This window comes from Lagenorhynchus albirostris, chromosome 3, assembly GCF_949774975.1.
Source record: "Lagenorhynchus albirostris chromosome 3, mLagAlb1.1, whole genome shotgun sequence".
In the NCBI taxonomy this organism is placed as follows: Eukaryota; Metazoa; Chordata; class Mammalia; order Artiodactyla; family Delphinidae; genus Lagenorhynchus; species Lagenorhynchus albirostris.
In genome coordinates, this window is record NC_083097.1 from 168048854 (window position 1) to 168070213 (window position 21360).

At 54.3% G+C, this 21360-nt stretch overlaps 2 protein-coding genes across 14 annotated transcripts; one reads left to right on the forward strand and one right to left on the reverse strand.

Annotated features, from left to right (window-relative positions):
- Nucleotides 1–83: 83 nt before the first annotated feature.
- Nucleotides 84–7578, forward strand: SIRT6 (sirtuin 6). 13 transcript variants are annotated; one of them, XM_060145571.1, is made up of 8 exons: nucleotides 84–196; nucleotides 1684–1811; nucleotides 3159–3341; nucleotides 3626–3685; nucleotides 5570–5665; nucleotides 5743–5823; nucleotides 6461–6584; nucleotides 6673–7578. In XM_060145571.1, exons 1-8 carry the CDS (start codon nucleotides 131–133, stop codon nucleotides 7012–7014), a joined length of 1080 nt encoding a protein of 359 aa, XP_060001554.1. In that variant the 5' UTR covers nucleotides 84–130; the 3' UTR covers nucleotides 7015–7578. The 13 variants fall into 13 exon arrangements, with proteins under 13 accessions (XP_060001554.1, XP_060001552.1, XP_060001556.1 ...); XM_060145568.1 differs by lacking the exons at nucleotides 84–196; nucleotides 1684–1811 and adding exons at nucleotides 1824–2959; nucleotides 5958–6130 and having other exon boundaries at nucleotides 6673–6838; XM_060145570.1 differs by lacking the exons at nucleotides 84–196; nucleotides 1684–1811 and adding exons at nucleotides 1824–2959; nucleotides 6060–6130 and having other exon boundaries at nucleotides 6673–6838.
- Nucleotides 7579–8281: 703 nt separating this feature from the next.
- Nucleotides 8282–19651, reverse strand: CREB3L3 (cAMP responsive element binding protein 3 like 3). Its single transcript, XM_060145579.1, has 9 exons — nucleotides 19034–19651; nucleotides 18281–18578; nucleotides 17094–17206; nucleotides 15309–15443; nucleotides 14643–14749; nucleotides 11870–11938; nucleotides 9572–9656; nucleotides 9269–9365; nucleotides 8282–9061 (listed from the first exon to the last, which is right to left on the reverse strand). Exons 1-9 carry the CDS (start codon nucleotides 19220–19222, stop codon nucleotides 8748–8750), a joined length of 1407 nt encoding a protein of 468 aa, XP_060001562.1. The 5' UTR covers nucleotides 19223–19651; the 3' UTR covers nucleotides 8282–8747.
- Between the last annotated feature and the right edge of the window lie 1709 nt (nucleotides 19652–21360).

Genomic DNA, 21360 nt, shown 5'->3' on the forward strand with positions numbered 1-21360 from the left:
GCGCCTTGGGGAGAAGAGGCCGGGTACAGAGGATGAGAAGGCGGCTCCTCCTTCTTCCTTGTCCCACCCCGTTTCCGGCGGAAGCGGCCGCAACAAGGGAAACTTTATTGTTCCCGTTGGGGCCTGGAGGATGTCGGTGAATTATGCGGCGGGGCTGTCGCCGTACGCGGACAAGGGCAAGTGCGGTCTCCCCGAGGTGAGCGCGGCCGGGTGTCCCGACGGCCGTCGTCAGGGCCGTGGGCTGGGCGGGGCCGGCTGGCAGCGGGCATTCTGGGAGTATCAGGAGACACTGAAGCTAGACAATGGGAGGGACTTCCCAGTGAGGAGGGGGCGGGAAGTGACGCCCCAGCGCGCCTGGGGACGCGACCACGCCCAGCTCCGGATCGGTCAGGCTGGGACTGAGGCTAGGACCCAGGTCGGGAAGTCCTGAAGTTCTGATGGGGGACCAGGGCCTGTAGTTCCAGGCGGAAGGCACTACCGGGGCAAAGGCGCGGGGGTGGGAATAAACAAACTTGGAGAACAGATTAGACCAGAGAGGTTACCAAAACCAGGCCAAGATGGGCCTCAAGTGCCAAGCTGGGGAGCTGACACCATCCTGAGGGTGGTGAGGAAGGGTTTTGAGCTGGGGAGGAACCTGGAGGATGTAAGTCAGAAAGACCCCTCCAGCCACGCTGAGAGGAAGTCCCCACCATACACTGAGACCTTGGCGGGGTAACTTCCTTTTGGGTCTCCTCTCCTCTTCTGTAAACGAGGGAGAAGATTGCCCCCACCCCACATAGGCTAGTGCGTCCCTTCCGAGTCAGGCATTAGTGAGCTCCCAGGTGGTGTGAAGCCCCACTCCTCTCCTGCCTGGTTTCCATTTTATTCCACAAACATTTATTAAGCACCTACCGTGCACCAGACACTTTCTCCGCCCTGGGGCCACATCGGAAGGTGAGAGGCCTCGAAATATGGCGTGGTTAGTTTGTATGGGCTGGGTAATTTCATAGGCTTGTGAGTGGGAGAATTATTCCAACTATTTCGGGGAAGGGGTGGGGATTTCCAGGAATTGGGCCACCGCCCACTTTTTGGCCATTTATGGTTAGCCTTTGAACTGTCCTGGCACCTGTGGGTGTTAATACATTTAGTATATGCTGAGGTATTACAATGAGTGTATAATGAAGCTCCAGGTATACTGGAAGTCGAATCTTCCGCCATCTTGGACCTTTGCCAGTTTTTGTTATGTCTTACGGCTGTGTGATTCTTTTTTTTTTTAATAGATTTATTTTATTTATTTATTTATTTTTGGCTGCGTTGGGTCTCGTTGCTGCGCGCGGGCTTTCTCTAGTTGCGGCGAGCGGGAGCCACTCTTCGTTGTGGTGCGAGGGCTTCTCATTGCGGTGGCTTCCCCTGTTGCGGGGCACGGGCTCTAGGCGTGCGGGCTTCAGTAGTTGTGGCACACGGGTTCAGTAGTTGTGGCTCACCGGCTCTAGAGCGCAGGCTCAGCAGTTGTGGCACGCGGGCTTAGTTGCTCCGCGGCATGTGGGATCTTGCCGGGCCAGGGCTCGAACCCATGTCCCCTATATTGGCAGGCGGATTCTTAACCACTGCGCCACCAGGGAAGCCCCGTGTCATTCTTTTAAAGGTTGTGCCCTGCCCCCTTCCCTCCTGTTTCGTTCCCTTCCACTCTCTCCCACCCAACAGGTCTTTGACCCCCCTGAGGAGTTGGAGCGGAAGGTATGGGAGCTGGCACAGCTGGTCTGGCAGTCCTCCAACGTGGTGTTCCACACGGGCGCGGGCATCAGCACAGCCTCAGGCATCCCCGACTTCAGGTCCGTGCGTATGGAGGGAAGTCAAGGCAGGGCTTCCCTGTGAGCTCACAGATGTCTGGCCACCGGAACCCCTCCTGCCGCCTTCCCTCCCGCTGAGTCTGGGGTGATCTGTCAGTTCCTTGGGGTGTTGGGGATGGGAAAGACCCTTCCTTTGGAGAATGTCCCTTTATATCACACCCAACATTCCATTCCACCGGCCAGAACTTGGTCACCTGACTACACCTAGTTGCAAGTGATGCTGGGAAATGTAGTCTTTCATCTAGGCTCACTGCAAGGCTAAGTAGTGGGGTTCTATTATTACCAGAGAAAAAGGGGAGAATTGATATCAAGGACAATTAGCTCCATGCTCACTTACAAATATTTTTCTGTCAGACCTCTGGTGGGACAAGTGGCTTAACCACCTGGACCTCAGTTTCCTCACCTTCAAGTGAGGGTGTGAGGCCAGATAATGTCTAACGTTAGGCAGCCTGTGTTAGACAAGAGTTTCATTGATGAAAAGCAGGGGTCTCTAACTGGTGGCCTCCAAGTGGCCCCTGTAGGTGTTGAGTTTGCAACCCTACCCCGTAGGGCAGGCCTATCACAATTGTGCTCTCTTTCTAAGGCCTCTCAGGCCCACGGAGCAGACTCTTACAGCCGAAGAGCAGATTCCTCGTTCTTGGAGGAATGTTAGAATTTTAAGGTGTGAATCTCACCCCCCTTCCATAACCTGCCATGGCTCCCCATTGCCACACAGGAGAGTTCTCAGCACTTCAGGCTGGAAATCAAACCTGTTCCCAACCTAGCCCTGGATCAGCTCTCCAACCTCAGCCCCTGCAGCCCCTGCAGTCCCCAGACTACTCACAGGCTGTTGCCAGCCCCCTGGCCTTTGCTTACCTCTTCTGTCTGAGCTGCCCGGCCCTTTCCTGTCTGTTCAAGAGACAGCTCAGCCTCCTCCAGGAAGCCTTTCCACAGTTCCACAAAGAGCCCTTACCGCTTCTACTGGGCCAGCCCAGCCTCAGGTTCCTCCCTCTGCCCCAGCCCCACAGAGCTGGAGAGTTTGTGTCCACCTATGTCTCTCCCCACAAGATGGAGGACTCCTTGAGGGTAGGGCCTGGGTCCCCTAGGGCCCCAGCATCACCCAGCGCAGGGCCAGGCTCGGTGCAGCAGCAGTAAGTGTTGGTGGGATTGAATAGTTAATTTCTGCCCTTGTGTACTACGTTCTCCCTCCTTCCTCCCCCACCCCCTCCTTTGACTGTGTCACTTCGTCCGTCTCTGACTCTCTTTCTCTGCCTCCGTTTCTCTGTCTCCTTTTCCGTCCCGTCTTCCTGATCCCTAAGCTCTCTCTGTCTCTCCCGCCTGCCACCTCAGGGGCCCCCATGGCGTCTGGACGATGGAGGAGCAGGGCCTGGCCCCCAAGTTCGACACCACCTTCGAGAACGCGCGGCCCACGAAGACTCACATGGCACTGGTGCAGCTGGAGCGCGTGGGCCTCCTGCGCTTCCTAGTCAGCCAGAACGTGGACGGGCTGCACGTGCGCTCTGGCTTCCCCAGGTGCACCCCGCGTCCAGCCCCGCTCAGCCTTGGGCAGGCTGCCCCTCTCTCTGAGCCTCAGTTTCCTCATCTGGAAAACGGGTGTTGATGGCAGCCCCTCCCTCTCAAGGCCACTGTGGCGATTCAGCCAGGAGAAGTGCTTGGTGCTCAGCTGCCAGTGTCAGTGTCTGCTAGGCGGGCACGTCTGGAGAATCGAGATCCCCTCTTCCTGGTCCTGGGGGGTGGATTCCAGCCCTGAGGCCTCTGCATCCCCTCCACTAAGCCTCTTCCTTCTCCTCCCACAGGGACAAGCTGGCAGAGCTTCACGGAAACATGTTTGTAGAAGAATGTGTCAAGTGTAAGATGTGAGTGCCACGGAGGGTAGGGGCGGGGGCCCAAGGTGTGGATGACCCAGGTCGGGCTCTGCAGAAGGGCCTTGTGAGTTGAACCTGATGTTTCCAGAAACGAGGGTGTGACCCTCCCAGGGTGGGACTTGGGGGCGTATCTTCCTCCCGGGAGGTGTATTCATTTCCTGCAGCTGCTGTTACAAACTGCCACAACCTGAGTAACTTAAAACAACGGAAACTGATAGTCTTATGGGTCTGAAAGCTCGAAGTCCACAATCAAGGTGTTGGCAGGGCCGTGCTCTGCCTGAACCCTGTTGGGGAGGATCCTTCCTGCCTCTTCCGGCTCCTCGTGGTTTCCGACCATCCTTGGCTGTAGACTTATCACTCCGACCTCTGAATCTTTTATCAACGTTTCCGTGTCCCTGTGTGTCTGTGTCCCCTCCTCTTTTTTTTTTTTTTTTTTAATGTTCACTTATGGCTTTAGTTGTGGCACGCAGGATCTTCGTTGTGGCACGCGGGATCTTTTTAGTTGCCACATGCAAGCTCTTAGTTGCAGCATGCGGGATTTAGTTCCCCGACCAGGGATCGAACCCGGGCCCCCTGCATCGGGAGCGCAGAGTCTTACCCACTGGACCACCAGGGAAGTCCCTGTGTCCCCTCTTCTTATAAGGACATCAGTCACTTGGGTTAGGGGCCACCCTACACAAATGTGACCTCATCTGAACCCAGCCAGTACATCTGCAACAACCCTACTTCCAAATAAGGTCTTATTCCAAAATACTTGCTCAGCCCATAACAGGGTGTGACAGGGCATTCTTCCGGCTCTGGAAAGGCTGAGCCTTCCTGGAACAGGAGGGCTCTGGGCGTGTCTCCCTCTGCTGGGCAAGCAGCCTTATGGGTGTGAGTAACTCAGGCGTGGCGGGTGCGTGTGGCTCCCCTGCGGGTGGAATCTCTTAAGACCAGAGCACAGATGGGGCCCCAACTTTAAAAACAAATTTTTTTTCTCTCTAAATTTATTTTGAAAAACTTCAATCTGGTGGAAAACTCACAAGAACCATACAATGAACTCATACTTGACCTAGACCGGGGATCCCCAACTTTTTCCTGTACAGGGCCATATGGTAAATATCTTCAGCTTTGTGGGCCAGACTGTCTCTGTCGTGACTATGAGCTCTGTAGCGTGAAAGCTGCTATAGACAGCACTTAAAGGAATGGGCATGGCCGTGTGCCAATAAAACTTTATTTACAAAAATGGGAAGCAGAGGGCCGGATTTGATCCTCAGGGCTATGGTTTGCTGACCCTGACTTAGATTCATCAATGTTACCATTTCGCCACAATTTGTTTCTCCTCTTCTCTCTGTGTTTGGATTTGCTCTACTGTTCAAGTGGCAGATTTCCTTATCCTTTGCCCCTTAAACCCTTTAGACATTTATCTCCCACAAGCCACGGTATTCTGGTATTCTCTTCCACAGCCGCGGTGCAGTTTCTAAAGTCAGGAAATGTAAAAACCACAGACACGACTATTCTCCCCAATCTGTGTTCCCAGCGCTCCCTCCCATTGTTGCTGTTTTTCCCCTGGTGCTGGGTCCAACCCAGGGCGGCACTCTGCATGCCACTGTCCCATCTCTTCAGTCTCCTTTACCTGGAGCACTTCCCAACCTTTCTCTGTTTTCCGAGCTGTGGACCTTTTGAAGCAGCCAGGCCAGCTGTTTTGTGGGAGGCCCCCTCTGCCCCCGCCGTGCTGGGTTTGCCGGATGTCCCCTCATGCTTAGATTCTGGTCATGTGGCCCCCGCTTTCCTGGGAGAACAGCTGCCTGCAAAAAGCAAGAGCCACCCAGGTGGGGCCGTAGGGTAGGCACCTGGGAGCGGGCAGGAAGCTGACCCCTTCCTCTCCCGACACAGGCAGTACGTCCGGGACACCGTCGTGGGCAGCATGGGCCTGAAGGCCACCGGCCGGCTCTGCACCGTGGCCAAGTCAAGGGGGCTGCGGGCCTGCAGGTAAGCGGCCCTCCCCACGCCCGGGACCCCAGGGGAGGCGGCCAGTGTCCCTGCTGACTTCCCCGCTCTCCGTACAGGGGGGAGCTGAGAGACACTATCCTGGACTGGGAAGACTCCCTGCCTGACCGGGACCTCACTCTGGCCGATGAGGCCAGCAGGTCTGACCCCCACCGAGCCCAGGGTGGGGTGGGTAGGGGAGGGGCAGAAACACAGCCAGCTGCAACCCCGGGGACATCAGGAAAGAGGTGGCTCACACCCTCTCTGGGCTTCGCTTCCCCCGTAACAACGGCAGCTCCTGTGTACTGAGCCCTCATACCCCCGGCCCCGGCCAGAGGCCTCACACACCATCCTTACCACAGCCCAGGGTGGGTGCTGCTCGGGGCCCATTTTACAGACGAGGAAACCGAGGCTGGAGCAAGCTGACACCTCCGTCCACACTGCCCAGCCAGGAAGTGACTGAGCCAGGTCTGGAACCCAGGGGTCCAAGTGGGGACATCAGCAGCTCCACTTCTGCCGACCGGGTGGGGTGGCTCCGGCAGAAGGGAAGCGGCGGGCAGGATTCAGGGCAGCTTGGAAGCTGGGGCAAGCCGGCCCCCAGGCAGAGATGGGCGCTGTGTGAGCTGGCCTCCCAGGGCTGGCCCCGGCGTGTCAGCAGAGCAGTGAAGCCATGGCATTTGAGCAAGGGTGGGGTGGTGTGTGTGTTGGAGACGTCCCGCCCCCAGCCTCGTGAGGCAGGAGGAGGGCTACAGAGACCCTTGCCGAGGGGCTCAGGCTAATCCCGCCTCCTGGCCCCAGGAACGCGGACCTGTCCATCACGCTGGGCACCTCCCTGCAAATCCGGCCCAGCGGGAACCTGCCCCTCGCCACCAAACGCCACGGAGGCCGGCTGGTCATCGTCAACCTTCAGCCCACCAAGCACGTACGTGCTGGAGCCCACCCCTAACCCCTGACCCCCCAGGCCCCCCCAATCCTTCTCCCTCCGCCTGACTGGTCCCCGCCCCCCATAGGACCGTCACGCAGACCTGCGTATCCACGGCTATGTAGATGAAGTCATGACCCGTCTCATGAAGCATCTGGGCCTGGAGATCCCGGCCTGGGACGGCCCCCGCGTGCTGGAGAGGGCGCTGCCACCCCTGCCCCGCCCACCCACCCCCAAGCTGGAGCCCAAGGAGGAGTCCCCTGCCCAGCTCCACAGCCCAGCGCCCGCCAGCCCCAAGCAGGAGCCCGCAGCTGAGCCCGGCGCCCAGCATGACGGCTCCGGGCCCGCCAGCCCCAAAAGGGAGCGGCTGGACAGTCCTGCTCCCCACAGGCCCCCCAAAAGAGTGAAGACCGAGGTGGTTCCCAGCTGACCAGGGGGCCTGGGGAGGGCGGGGCTGTTTGTAGAAACCATGGATTCTTTTTTTTTTTTTCTTACTGGTCTCACTTTGTTACTCATCTCTGTCCTTGTGGGAAGACCTCAGGGCGCTGAGAGCTGGGCTCCAGGCCCTGGGGCAGACTTGCCCTCCATTGCACCTCCCTTTAGCTTGGGGCCTCTGGAGGGGGCCTGGGAAGGAGCAGCCCCCCTGGACTCTGACCTTGGAGCTGACACCCCCCCACCCCCTGTACCTGCTCCACCCCCAGGCTCCAGCCTCTGACTCAGGATGTTCCTGGGAGGTGTGGCCAGGCCCTCTGTGGTTTCCTCTGACCCCTGGGCCCTCACACTCCCCAACCCCTGCCTACCCCCAGACAGCCTTCACAGTCCCTCCAGGAGGGAAGGGAGGCAGGGCCATCATTTAGGAGCCAGACTTCATGGCAGGACAGACAATAGAGGCTCACACTGCCTTTGGGGCTGGAGGAGGAAGGGTGGGTCCACCTGGCTTCCTCCAGGCTTCCAGAAAAGCCTTCAATGCAATAAAAGAATTTCTTGCATCTGAGCCTGTGTTTGCCATCCACAACCTTGCCCTGGGCCCTAGTCCCTGGGGGCAGGGCTGTGTGGTCCCCTCACCCCCTGGGATGTGTGCCTGGGGGCGAAGGGGGGCCTTACCAGCTGCAGGTGTTTGCTGAGTCCTCAGTTTGTAATTCTCACTTGCGGGATTCTTTATTATGTGCCCTCTGCTACTAGGCTGTGAGCCCCTTGAGGAGAGAGGCCGCGTTTTTTTATCTCAATTGCAACCCCCGGGCACCTGTGCAAAGCGGGCAGGGCCAGGGTGACGCGTTAAAGGAAGAGCGCAGGTGCAGCTGGGGTCAGTCCTCCCCAGCTGCGACCTTGGGCAGGTCCCCTCATTCCCGACGCCTCAGTGCCCTCATCCATAAAACAAGCAGGGTGGGCAGCCCGGCCCCCAAGGAAGGCAACTGCCGCAGGCCTTCCGCGAATACCCTGGAAGAGTCGGGGCTGTGTGGGGGGGTGCGGGCCAGAGCTACCTCGCCCTCCTGCTGCGCCCTGCTCTCCGCCTGCCGCCGCTCTCCAAGGTGCTGAACACGCACCGGCACCTCTCTGGTCACCGCTCCAGCCTGGGGGTCAAGGGACCCCCTGCCTCACTCCTCTATCCTAGGCTGGCCTAGTCCCTCCTTCTGTGGGTTGGGGAGCCCCAGATTCTAATTCAGCCCCCACCCCACTCCACCTCCATGCCAGCCGTGTTCTCTCAAAATACTTTATTAAGGACCATAGCAGTCTTAGAAAAAGGGAAGAGCTGTGAGCCATGGCGGCCCCGAAGTTCAGAGCTCAGCCCGTGCTCCAGGGCCAGGGTCCCAGCAGACTTGGCCGCTTCCTCCTCCCTGTGTTCCAGGGGGCAGGCAGGAGTCCCTGAGCGGGGAGTTACCGAGGCCTGTCTCTCTGGGGCTGTGGATCAGTCAGTGTCTGTCTTCCTGTTTCCTTCTGCACCTGGGTCTGTACGTGTATTTCTCAGGCTTTGTGGCCTTATGGTCTGTGTCTGAGCATCAGTTTCTGCATGGGCCTGGGTACCTGGGTCTGAAGCTGTGAGTCTGCGCGTCTCCATCCTGACACCATCGCCGGGGTCTCTCCCTCACCTCGGATCCCTGTGCCTGTCTCTGTCCACTGCAGCACCCCTGACTAGAGGGGCCTGGGGGCACGTACCCATGGTGCTCACAGCTCCCCCACTGCTACCTCCAGCCCCACGCGCCCTGGGCCAAGTGCTTGTTCAGGCCGGGCACAGTCTAGGAGGGCGGCCCGGTCCAGCTCCTTCATGGAGTTGCCCTGGACCAGGGTCCCGTTGTCCAGATCCTCCGTCGAGTTGTCCGGAGCCGGCGGGTCCCGGGATCCCCATTCCCCCCGAGGGCTGCTTGGAGACCCTTCCTGAAGCGTGCCAGCCTTGGGCCCATGTCCTGGGGTTTCGGAGCCTGGCACGGTGTTGGGAGCCACACGGGATGCAGCGTCGTTGTGCAAAGTTCTGGAGAAAACTGAGCAAGGGTTGGGGGGTCATGAGGGATGGCCTGGGGGGCTGGGTCCCTTCTTTCTTTTAGCCCCCAGCCTCAGGAAGCAGTTGCAAGGGGGCCTCCTCCCCCTCTCCCAGTGGCCCAGTATGGGGGCTGGGGATCCAAGGGGAGTGCGCCCACGGGGCAGCCCAGAGGGTTTTTGAGGGAGGAGCAACCCCCTGGTCCACCTACCTCGAACAGGCACGAAGTCTCCGGGGCTCTCGGCTTTGTTGGAGGCGAAAGGGCTGATGGAGGGGAGGATGATGAGGGCAAAGGAGAAGAGCAGGACCTGGTGGAGATGGGGGCAGGGTCACCCCATCCCTCCCCCTCCCCTGAGCACACTCGTCTCATAGGCAGGGAAACTGAGGCCCAGAAGACTGGAGCACGCGTGAGCTGGGGCTCAGGGCCGGCTGTCCTCCTACTCACACTCACCTCCCCCCACAGGACCCTCTGCCAAGGCTGACAAGCCCCTTGGAGCTGGGGGTCAGGACTCACCGCTATGCAGGTGCCCGTCTGAGCCGACTTGCTGGTGGACTGGACCACGATGGCCTGGAGTTTCTTCAGCTGCTCCAAGAGGGACCTTAGTGGAAACGGAAAGACTTGCTTGATCCCTATATAGCCTTGACCTGCCTCCCTGTGATTCCTGGGGTCCCCCAGCCTGGCTGAAGTCTGAATCCCGTCCATCCTTCAAGGCCCCACTGCTCTTAAAAGTCCCAGAAGCTCCCTCAATAAATCACTGAACATCTCACCCACTTCTCTGCCACCCCACCTTCTCCACCCAGGTTGCCATTACTGCTCGCCTGGACACCGGCCCCAGCCTCTGGGCCCTCCAAGCTTCTCCTGCCTCCTCTAGAGTTCATGCTCCACACTTTTTCAAATGTGAGGCAACTTCTCCCAACCCTCCCAGAGTTCCCATCTCCCTCGGAAGGAAAAGCCCAAGTCCTCCCCGAGACCCACAAGGCCTGGCACAGCCAGTCCCGTCCCCTCCCTGCCCTCCCCTCCTCCCTCTCTTCCCCTCGCTCACTCTGCTCCAGACACACAGCCCCTCACTGTTCCTCCTACGCACAAGCATTCCTGCCCCAGGGCCTCTGCACAGGCTGTTCTCTCAGTACCAAGGACACTGTTCCCCTGCCCCACCCCCCACAGGTCTTTTTGTAGCTGCTTCTTTCTTAGCTGTTGGGTCTCATCTCAAATGTCACTTTCTCTGACCTCCCTGCCTAAAATGGCACCCCGCTCACTCCCTAGCCCCTTCCCCCTAGTTTATTTTTCTTCCCAGTGGCTATCACTATTTGAATGATCTTTCATATATTTTTGTTTGTCTTGAGTCTGTTTCTCAGTAGACTGTGAGTCTTTAAGTGGAGGGGCTGGGTCTGTTTTGTTCACTGTTTGGGCCCCAGTGACCAGAACTATGCCTGGCACAGAGTAGATGCTAAATAAAAATTGAGTAAGTAGGGCCATACAGTTTGATCTAGAAGTATGCCAATGTAGCAAATACTCAGTGGAAGCTACTTGGAAACAATGGCTCAAGAATTTTCCTCAGGTTAAAAACAGGTTAGTAGAAAATATACGACCTGGTTGGAAAGTTTAAACATAGCTACATTATAGCACAGAAAGAAAAGAACTAAAATTCCCTTTTAAATACCACCGTAAGAATCAATCAATTCCCTGGTGGCTCAGTGGTTAAGAATCCGCCTGCCAATGCAGGGGACACGAGTTCAAGCCCTGATCCGGGAAGATCCCACATGCCATAGAGCAACTACTGCACCACAACTACTGAGCCTGCGCTCTAGAGCCCACAAGCCACAACTACTGAGCCCACGTGCCACAACCACTGAAGCCCGTGCACCTAGAGCCCATGCTCCACAGCAAGAGAAGCCACTGCAATGAGAAGCCTGCACACCGCAACGAAGAGTAGCCTCCGCTCACCGCAACTAGAGAAAGCTCACGTGCAGCAACGAAAACCCAGCTCAGCCAAAAATAAACAAATAAATAAATACATTTATTAGGAAAAAAAAATCAATCCCTCACTATTTTCAAACAGACGATTCTATGAAAGAATAAGGCACCAAGCACTGTCCACACAACATGAAGAATATGCTGACAGGTTTTTAAAAAATAGATCAAGCTGTTTAAACTTCAAACAGGACATCACAGAAGATGGAAATTTAGCCTGTATTAACTCAATTATGGAGGCAACACCTACCTGTGACAAGATGAATGTGTATATGCAGGGGGATAAAAGATTTCAGGTTTAAAAAACACCCAACAACTTGACAGAGGCATACATTTCTTTCCCAAAGCTGAATGAATGCAACAAAGTCCTCTCTGCCACCAGAGCAGACATCCAACAGTTCAAAATGTGAATCGGGAGGTTGACCACGACGGGGGGAGGAAATACCACCTCCTCCCATCACAACTAAAGTGTTAACACAAGCTATTTCACAAACACCTGTAATGGCATCATCCATGACACCCCCCAAAAAATTGACTAAGTAAATGCACCCACAGATGGAATCACCTGCAGTTATCCAGCATACCATACTCCTAGCCTTTAGCCATTCATATGCCATTTCCTCTACCGGCAGCATCTTCCCTTTAGTGAACTCTTATACATCCTTCAAGGGCCCAAGTCCAAAACCCCTTTTCTCTGCAGGCTTCCCCCTTTCTAAGTGGAGCCCTTACTCTCTGCTCTGCCCTGCCGTCACACAGCCTGTCCCCTCATGTCCACCTCTCCTGCAAGGGACTCTGGGGTCAGCTCCTCCTGTTCTCTGCCCCAGTTTGACCAATACTCACAGGTTCTGCTTCTCAAGATGCAAGACCTTCCTCTGAAGTTCCTGGTTCTGGGCAGTGCAGGCTGACATCCTGAAGGGGCAACATCACAGTGACATTCAGAATATGCCTGTCACCAACAGGTCAAACTAACATCTCTTTGTGAGGCCCCACTGTACAGGCAGGGAACCGAAGCCCAGAGAGGGGAAGTCATTCATCCAAAGTCACCCTGGCAAGTCTGTAACAAGGCCAGAATTTGAACCCAGTTCTGCCTGGCTCCTAGGTACCATCTTTGCATTGATGTGGGGGCTTTCTTCCGGCCTGAGCCCCCAGGATTGGAAATGGACCACCAAACTCAGGCAGTGATGCTTTGAGAAGATGCAGTAGCATGGCAACTGAGTCCAAGGAGACCCAAGTTACAATCTTCACCCTCCCTGTGACCTTGAGGCACTCTGCTGTCTGGCCTCAGTCCCCTCATCTGTAAAGTGGAGATACAGTTACCTAGTTCATAGAGCAGTTGGGCACTGATATGAAGTAAAGTTGATTAGGGGCTTAGCAGAGTACATTTGAGGAACAAGACAATGTGATCATTCCATCTATCCATCTATTCCATCTATTCCAAAATCATCCATTTTGGGGTCCAGTCCGACAACCCCACCTTTCCCATCTGCATCCATCTGTTAATGCTGTCTTGGCCCAGACCACTCAGATGTAGAATTAAAACACTCAAATCATGGGACTTCCCTGGCAGTCCAGTGGTTAAGACTTCACCTTCCAGTGCAGGGGATGTAGGTTCAACCCCTGGTTGGGAGCTAGGATCCCACAAGCCTTGAAGCAAAAAAAAACCCAACCAAAACATAAAACAGAAGCAATATTGTAGTAAATTCAATAAAAACTTTAAAAATGGTCCACATCAAAAAATCTTTAAAAAAACCAAAACACTCAAATCATGGTATGAGGATATGCTAGTCCTCATATCACAACCAGGGAAGAGAATAAATTCTCCCACTAAAAGGCCCTCCTTCTAAATAACTCATGGGATAAAGAAGAATCCACTGTGTAAATTAAGAAAGACCTAGGGACCAAATGGTAATGACAATGGTACAAACCAAAATGTGTGAGATGCAGATAAAGCAGTGCGGAGAGGAAAATGTATAACCTTTTTTCTTTTTCTTTTTTTTTTGGCCCCTCAGCATGCGGGATCTTAGTTCTCTGACTAGGGATCAAACCTGTGCCCTGCTGCAGTGGAAGCATGGAGTCTTAACCACTGGACTGCCAGGGAAGTCCCCCAAAATGTATAACCTTATTACAGCTCAACCAGCTGAACATACACATTTAACAGTTAGCAAAAGAACAACAGAATAGATCTTCCCCACCAAAAGCAAAACAAAACACAACTAAAGACACAATAAAGCTAAGAGTAGAAATAAAGGAACTAGAAAACAAAAAGACAACTGTGTGGGAGGAAAAGCCAGAAATTCATTCTTTGAAAAGAATAATAAAACAGACAAACTTCTGGCAAGATTGACCAAGATAAAAAACAAGAAAAGGCACAAATACACAACATGAGTAATTAAAAAGGGCACAACTATAAATTATTCAGAACTTAAAAAAATAATAGGAGAGAACTATGAACAATTTTATGTCAGTAAATTTAAAATGGACAACTTCCCAGAAGAATATGACATCTCAGAATTGACGAGAAAAGAAATAGAAAACCCAAATCTGTAACACTTAATTAAATCACTTTTGGTTTAAAAAGTGAGCAAGCTAAGTTTTTATGTTTCTATTAAAGAATAAAGAGGAGCCTGTCCCTCAGTAGCCTAAATGAGTTGAGAGAGGCGATTGGATGAGATTGGGGCGCACAGTTTTCTTTTTTAATATTTATTTATTTACTTATTTGGCTGCGCCAGGTCTTAGTTGCGGCACGTGGATCTTAGTTGTGGCATGTGGGATCTATTTCCTTGACCAGGGATCGAACCTGGGCCCCCTGCATTGGGAACGTGTTGTCTTAGCCACTGGACTACCAGGGAAGTCCTGGGGTGCACAGTTCTTTTTTTTTTAAATTAATTAATTGATTTATTTATTTTTGGTTGCATTGTGTCTTTGTTGCTGCGCATGGGTTTTCTCGAGTTGTGTCAGGTGGGGGCTACTCTTCGTTGTGGTGCACAGGTTTCTCATCGTAGTGGCTTCTTTTGTTGCGGAGCACGGGCTCTAGGCGCGCGGGCTTCAGTAGTTGTGGCCCATGGGCTCCATAGTTGTGGCTCATGAGCTCTAGAGCGCAGGCTCAGTAGTTGTGGTGCACAGGCTTAGCTGCTCCGTGGCATATGGGATCTTCCCGGTCCAGGGCTTGAACCTGTGTCTCCTGCATTGGCAGGTGGATTCTTAACCACTGCGCCAACAGGGAAGTCCCAGGTGCACAGTTCTTAAGTTGAGGAAATTCTGCCTTTCTTCTCCCCCACCGAAGGAAGCCATGAGAGCTCTGAGGATCAGTGATGCTCAGCAAGGGAAGTAAATGTCCCATCTTCAGGCAAAGAGCCAGGACAAGATGGATGATACCTTCTCCCTTCTTGGCATAACATCTTCTAGGGGATTAAGGGGCCTCGAACCTGAGCCCTGTACCACCTTACTAGGCATTTTTCCATCCTCGCAACTCACGTGAAAAATCGTCTCTCCCAGAGAAGGAAACAACTCTAATTTTGTCAGATCCTGAAAACTGTGACCTTAGCTCCATTGCATCCCTCTCTCAGGCCTCAGTTTCCCCCTTAAGTGTGGTGTCCCGGGACCCCAGCCTTACCGAGTTTCCAGGCCATCAATATATTCCTTCTTCTTTTTCCGGCTTTCTTGGGCTGACTGTTTGTTCCGAATTTTCCGGCGGATTTTCTTCAGCACTCGCTCCTCATACTGCAGAGTGACATGGGGAGCAGACTGAGGCAGGCTGGAGGGTCCGCTCTCTTGTCCAGACCCCACAACTTCACCCCATTATCCTCCCAAGGGAGCCATCCCAGACTCAGGGACTTGAGGGCAGACCCATGATGACTTGAAGACCAGATTTTCTGCCCCGAAATTCTTGCAGAATCTCTAGGGGGGTCCTGGGTCCTGAAGGTCTTCCCAGCTCCCAAACCCAGCCCCGTACTGGCAACTGGATTTTGTGCACTGGTGCAATCCCGCCATCTTCTGACCATCTGTGGGAACAGCGCCTTTCCCGAGGCCAGTTATCAAGACTAAGAGAGGTCTTCCAATTGGAAAAGCAAACTCAGATACTGATATTGAGTGAACAGGCTGGGTGGAGACTGCGGCCAGCTAGAAAGCCCCCACTGCGGTGGCTTTGAGGATGATTTTTCTGGCTCTGGTGACAGACACGTCCTAACATTCTAGTGTGGGAGACCCAAAGGTGAGACTCATGGGCAAGTAGCTGCAGGAAAGGGGGCGAGCTCCAGAGCCAGGGGTCCCACTGACTCACCTTGGTGAGGGGAAGCTGGGTGGGCAGGGTGATGCCTTCTTTGGCCAACAGCTTCTTCTCGTCCTCTGTCAGCACCAGCTCCTGGCTGTGCCCGGTCCCAAGGCGCAACAGGTTGGGGGCTGCCAGGTTATGTTGCTGTGGGGAAACCAGCAGAATTGCTTTGAGGGCAGGGACAGTGACCGCCTCTGGGAAATGAAAGAGGCATCAGGTCTGAGAAACAATCGATCCATCTGCTGTAAAGTCCCCACTGGCACTAGGGCTCCAAAGAACCAGCACACAGCCCTCTGACCCAGCAATTCCACTTCCAGGAATTGCTCTTTAGATACAAGTTTTTCATTTGTTCGACAGCTATGTATTTAGCACCTACTAAATGCCAGGCACTTCTCTGGGCTCTGAACATTCCTTGCAGTGCATTCTGCAACAGCAAAGGGAAAATCCAACACACAAGGCACAGGTTAAGTGAGCCTCCAGGAAATGGGGGTGAGGGGTGTTTCTCCCTGTCTACTTGTTTGTACCTTTGGAACTTGGACTACGTGAATGCATTTGCCTATTCAAAATTTTTTAAATTAAATTTAAATTATGAAATAGAAACATTGAAAATGAAAGAATCGGGTCATCAGAGAACCAAGTCTTAGGAATGTCACACCATGGAATGGGAGGCTCAGGAATAAAGGTGGAGATTGGGGCAGCCTGACATTCGCTGGATCAAATTCCACTCCCTAGAATTCCAGGCCATGGATCAGCCCAACCATTTTCTCTCCAGGATCCAAGCCTCAGTATGTTCATCTGCCAAATGGGGATAAGGTCTTCCACTTCCCAACGTTGTTCACACACAGAACAACAGTATTAAACCTGACACATTTACAAAAGCCAGTTAGTATTTCCAGAGCAGTCATTCACCTTTCCTATCTTTCAAGACCTGCTGAAGTTCTGCCTCCTCCAGGAAGCCTTCCTGGACCTGCAATGCCCCTCCAGCCTCTCTCCCTTATGGGTACACTTCCATGAGCAGTCAGTTGTCCCCTTTTGACCATGAGGTCCCCAGAGGCTGAGCACACAGCTGGTGCTCACCGTGCATCTCTCAAGTCAAGAGGGGTGTTCTGCTCTTTCTTAGAGGTTGTCAGGACAACTTTGGGCATCAGGCAAATTAGAGTTCAAATTCTGACTTGGCCACTTTCTTGCTGTGTGACTTTGGGTTTGTGGCTTAACCTCTCTGGGCATTGGCTTTCTCATCTGAGAAATGGAGGTACTGATTGGGTTCTCAGGTCTGGTTTACCTGTAGTCGAACCCCAGGGCAAGATAGACAGCCCTCAGTCAGCATGCAATGGGCACAGTAGGCCCAATGGGCCAGCCCAGGGATTAAGCCTGCAGCAGCTGTGTGACTTAGGTCAAATTACTGGACCTCTCTGTGCCCATTTCCTCAAACGTAGAATTAAGATAAGAGCCCCAGTTTTCAGGGTTGCTGTGAATTAAAAGATGATACATTAAGAGCATTTAGAAGAGTGCCTGGCCTATAGTAGATGCTTGGTAAGTTTTAGCCCTTTTTTTTTTTTTAATACTACTACTATAGTAGAAAGTATCCCAGCCCAGGAGACAGAGAACTCAGGACTGGGACCCACTGACTTACTCTGGGTGTAAGTCAGAGTAAGTGACTTGGACTTACCTTGGACTACTACCAGCCCCTGTCTGTGACTGTCTTCCAGTCTCCAAAATGGGGGTATTGGGGCCCCATGAACTCCAGTGCCCTCCCACCTCTGATGCTCCAGGGGTCGGGTGGGGACTGCTCACCAAGTCCCCGCCACTGCCAGAGAGGAGGAGGTCTTTCACTGTGAGGTTGCAGTGTGGGGGTGAGTTGGCCAGCTCAGCCTGCTCCCCGGCGTACAGGCCTGGGCTCCACATTTCTGACAGGGCAGATGGGGACAGAGACAGGAAGGGAGTCAGGCGGGGGGCCCCTGAGCTCCCAGCTTCTACTTCCCTCCTCCAGCAAAGCTCCCAGCATTGACCCCAATGTGCTAGGGATTTGTAGCACAGCTTGGGGCCCCAAGACCTGGTGCCTCAGTCTCCCCTCCACCATAAGATGGGAACCCAGATTCATCAGGACATTGTCAGGGACCCACTGTCAACCCGGGAGGGAGCAGCTGTTATTGCCCAGCATTATAAGCTGGATCTGCAGCTGGCCTGGTCTTATCTCTCCCTTGGGGAAAGGACCAGGTCTGATTCACCTGTGGTTCCCTCCCACCAGGTACCTGGCAAACTGTAGGTGAGCTGCTCTGAAGAGCACAGACTTCAGAGTCAAATAGCCCTTTGCTCTAATCTCGACTAGGTGGAGCTGTGTGACCTTGGGCAAGGGACTAAACCTCTCTGAGCCTTAGTTTTGTCAAGTCTCCAAAGGGACTAATAAGCGTTCCCACACCATCGCAATGCTCAAGAGACAAAGGATACCCTATTGGCGGTGGCTTCTGCATCAGGCCTTTCTCCAGGTCCAGGGGGAACACCCCAAGGCCTGGGATCCCGTGACCTCACACACTTTCATTGAGCGTCTACTGTGATCCAGGCACGGAAGGTACAAAAATGAGGTTGCCAGCATGATGCTTGCGGCAGGAACCAGCCTGCCAGGGGCGCATCCCACCTTTGCGGCTCTGACTCATTTCTTAACCACCTGAAAAACGGGCCCATGACAGACAGCATCCCAATACCCATCTCAAAAGGTGGGTTTGCATGGGCTTCCCTGGTGACGCAGTGGTTGAGAGTCCACCTGACGATGCAGGGGACACGGGTTCGTGCCCCGGTCCGGGAAGATCCCACATGCCGCGGAGCGACTGGGCCCGTGACCCATGGCCGCTGAGCCTGCACGTCCGGAGCCTGTGCTCCGCAGCGGGAGAGGCCACAACAGTGAGAGGCCTGCGTACCGAAAATGGGTTTGCGTGTACAGTGCCTGGGAGAAGGTGAGGGTAGTTAAAAGACACAGGACTCACCCAGGTCTATGGCAACGGAAGCCTCAAGCCCTTGGGCCACTGGCCCAAGGTTACTGGTGGGGCAGGCAGGGCCAGTATGGTAGGAGGGGCAGGGCCCCTTGCCAGACTCTGTGCTATGGCAGCTGACCGGGGTGGCAGCCACCCCACTGTGTGGAGGGGTGTCCTGGGGGTCGGAGGGCAGATCTTCTGAGATGCCACTGTCACTGGCCGCAGGAGACCAGGTCGGGGAGCTGGGCACTGATTCGCCAGAACCCAGGATGGAGTTGAGGAAATCATCAGAGTTCGGGCCTGGCAGGACCTGTTGGGACGGAGAGGGACGGTGGGAATTAAGAGGCCTATGTTTCGGTTTGGATAGCTGTGTGTCTCTGGGCAAGCCACTGACCCTCTCTGGGCCTCACGTGTCCTTTCTGTAAGATGGAAAGAGCTAACGCTCCTTGCCCCCAGTGTTGTTGGAGCCTGAACACAGTCATGTAGCACGGGAACAACATCCAACCGTGTCGAGGCTCAGGCCCCAAGTTTAAGTCTGGACCCAACTCCAAACTGCTGTGTGTGTGACCCAGGACAAGTCACCACCCCTCTCTGGGCCTCGCTTTTCCCCACCTATAAGAAGGAGGTGACGGCATCTGCCCCTTAGGTCGCTGAGAGGTTCCATACAATAACGTGCTTTGCTAAAATCTCACACATGAGCAATAAACGCACAGAGCTGAGTGGGGTCCTGGCTCTGGCCCTGGGGTAAATGCAGCGGGTTATCACCTGGTCCTCAACGTGGCCCCAGTCCTCGCCCAGCTCTATGTGTCTCAGGATGCCGTCCTGCCGGTCAAACAGGAGATCCAAGAGTTCCAGGCTGTCGGTAGGGCACGTGAGACTGGTGGAGGAAGCCATCTGGGGCAAGGAGGGGACATTTGTGAGGGTCACGCAGCCCTTCTCCTCCCCACCACCCATCTGCACACCACCCTGAGGTCCATCCTGCTCCAGTTCTATCCCGGCTCCAGCCCCAAGGTTGGGCCTGCTGCTCCTGCTTGCTGGACTTCTGCCTCCAAATCTGTGTTTTGGGGCCAACCAAGAGACTCCTGGGGCCTGACAGCCAATTTCTTTAAAAAGTGGTAGACAGATGCCCCCGTGGGGATGATCAGCCAATGGAACTAGCCCTCTCCTGCACTCCCATGCTGCCCAAATTCCCCCCTTCTGGAAGGCAGGGGGACCAGGAAGAAAGACCAGGAGCAGCCCCAGAATGGAGACACAATTTTGGTCGTTGCATTCTCCCTCTGGGCCTCAGTCTTCTCATCTGTAAAATGGGATGTGAGGTTCCTACCAACCCTGGGAGCTTGGGGAAGGTTCCTGGCATAAACCCTCCCTCACCTGGAGACCAGTGCAGGGCTCACCTTTCCAACTGCTAATTCCCCATTCATGAGCCTGGCCAGCTCTTTCTCCAGCCACTTCTGCGTCTGCTGCGAGCTGGGGGCTCACCCCACCACCAGGGCTCCCAGGCTCAGCCGGCTCTTCTCTGTGGCTCTGTCACCACCCCTAAAAGATGCTGAAATAGTCCTGGGGAGCTCCTAGCCCACCCCCAGGTGCTGATTGGGGAACAGGCAAGACAGACAGGGTTAAGGGCCAGTGACACGGGGGCAGGCTAGGGGGAGGGGAGGGAAGACCGTTATCTCAGATGTTTCGTGCTTTTCCAGCCGGCAGTGGGCAAAGGCCAAAGTCTGGGGAGCCGCGGCTCTGACATGACCTCTCCCCTACTTTCAGGGACTGTTTCTCGTCATAATCCCTGGATGTCGGCTCCAGGAAAGCCCAGGGCCCCTGGCTGGGTCCTGTCCACTCTCAGAACAGAACCAAGAAGAACTGCCCAGGCCTCCGCTAGAGCCCTTCCCTCTGCCAGGAGCCCCCTTCCCTCATTGGAGCTGGCAACCCCCAACCCCCTGCCCGCAAGCAAGCTCTCCACGGCCAAACCAGAACAATCGATTCCTTCTAGAATCTTCTATCATTCATTTATTCTCAATAAATATTCATTGAGCCAAACTTATTCCCTCCTCAGGGCCTTTGCACTAGCTGTTCCCTCTGCCTGGAACTCCTATCCCCTCCACCCCGAATCTATCACTGCGTTCACATATTTGGGAATGTTTTCTATCTGTGGATCTCAGCCCAGACAGCTGAGAGGCCGTCTCTGACCCCTCACCAGAGAGGAGCCCTCACCTTGTACCTCTTTATCACATCACTGGTTTCACTGAAATCCTCACTATTTGAAATTTTCTTGTTTACTTGCCTGTATTCTTCCCTCATTCCTCCCCTGCCTCTTCATGTGAGTGACTTCGGGGCTAAGATAGAGGCTCTTTTGTTCTCAGCTGGGTCCCCAGTGTCTAGGAAGTGCCCAGCACACAGGAGGTGCTCAAGTCAACTCTTACTCATTGGGCACCTCCTGTGTGCCAAGCACTATTTAAGGCCCTGGGGATAAGGCAGTGGATGAGCTAGACCATAAATGCATAAACACACCAGAAAACTGACAAATGGACAAATGCTACCAAGAAACTAAACGTCATCATGTAAAGGGCAACAGAGGGCTGGCAAAGGCTTCTTTTTAGAGGTGACATTTAGGGACTTTGCTGGTGGTCCATCTGTTAAGACTCCACGTTTCCAATGCGGGGACGCGGGTTCAATCCCTGGTCGGGGAACTAAGATCTCACATGCCATGTGGCATGGCCAAAAAATAAAAAAAAAGGTGACATTTAAGTAGAGTCCTGAATGATGAGAAAGAGCCAGCCACTGGGAGATCTAGTGGAAGGGTGTTTCAGGCCAAGGAACAGCATGTGCAAAGGTCCTGGGGCAGGATGGGGCCTGGCGTGTTGGAGGAACAGCCAGGAGGTCCATGTGGATGGAGCAGAGTGAGAGAGGGAGGAGGGGAGGGCAGGGAGGGGACGGGGCAGGTCGTGCAGGGCCTTGCAGTCTGTGGCAAGGAGTTTGGTTTATACTAAATACAGCAGGAAGCTGTTGGAGATTAGTGAATGGATGACGAACCTTCTGTGTGCCGGGCACGACGGTAGGTGCTAGGTTTACACAGTAACTCAGACACCCTCCTTGCT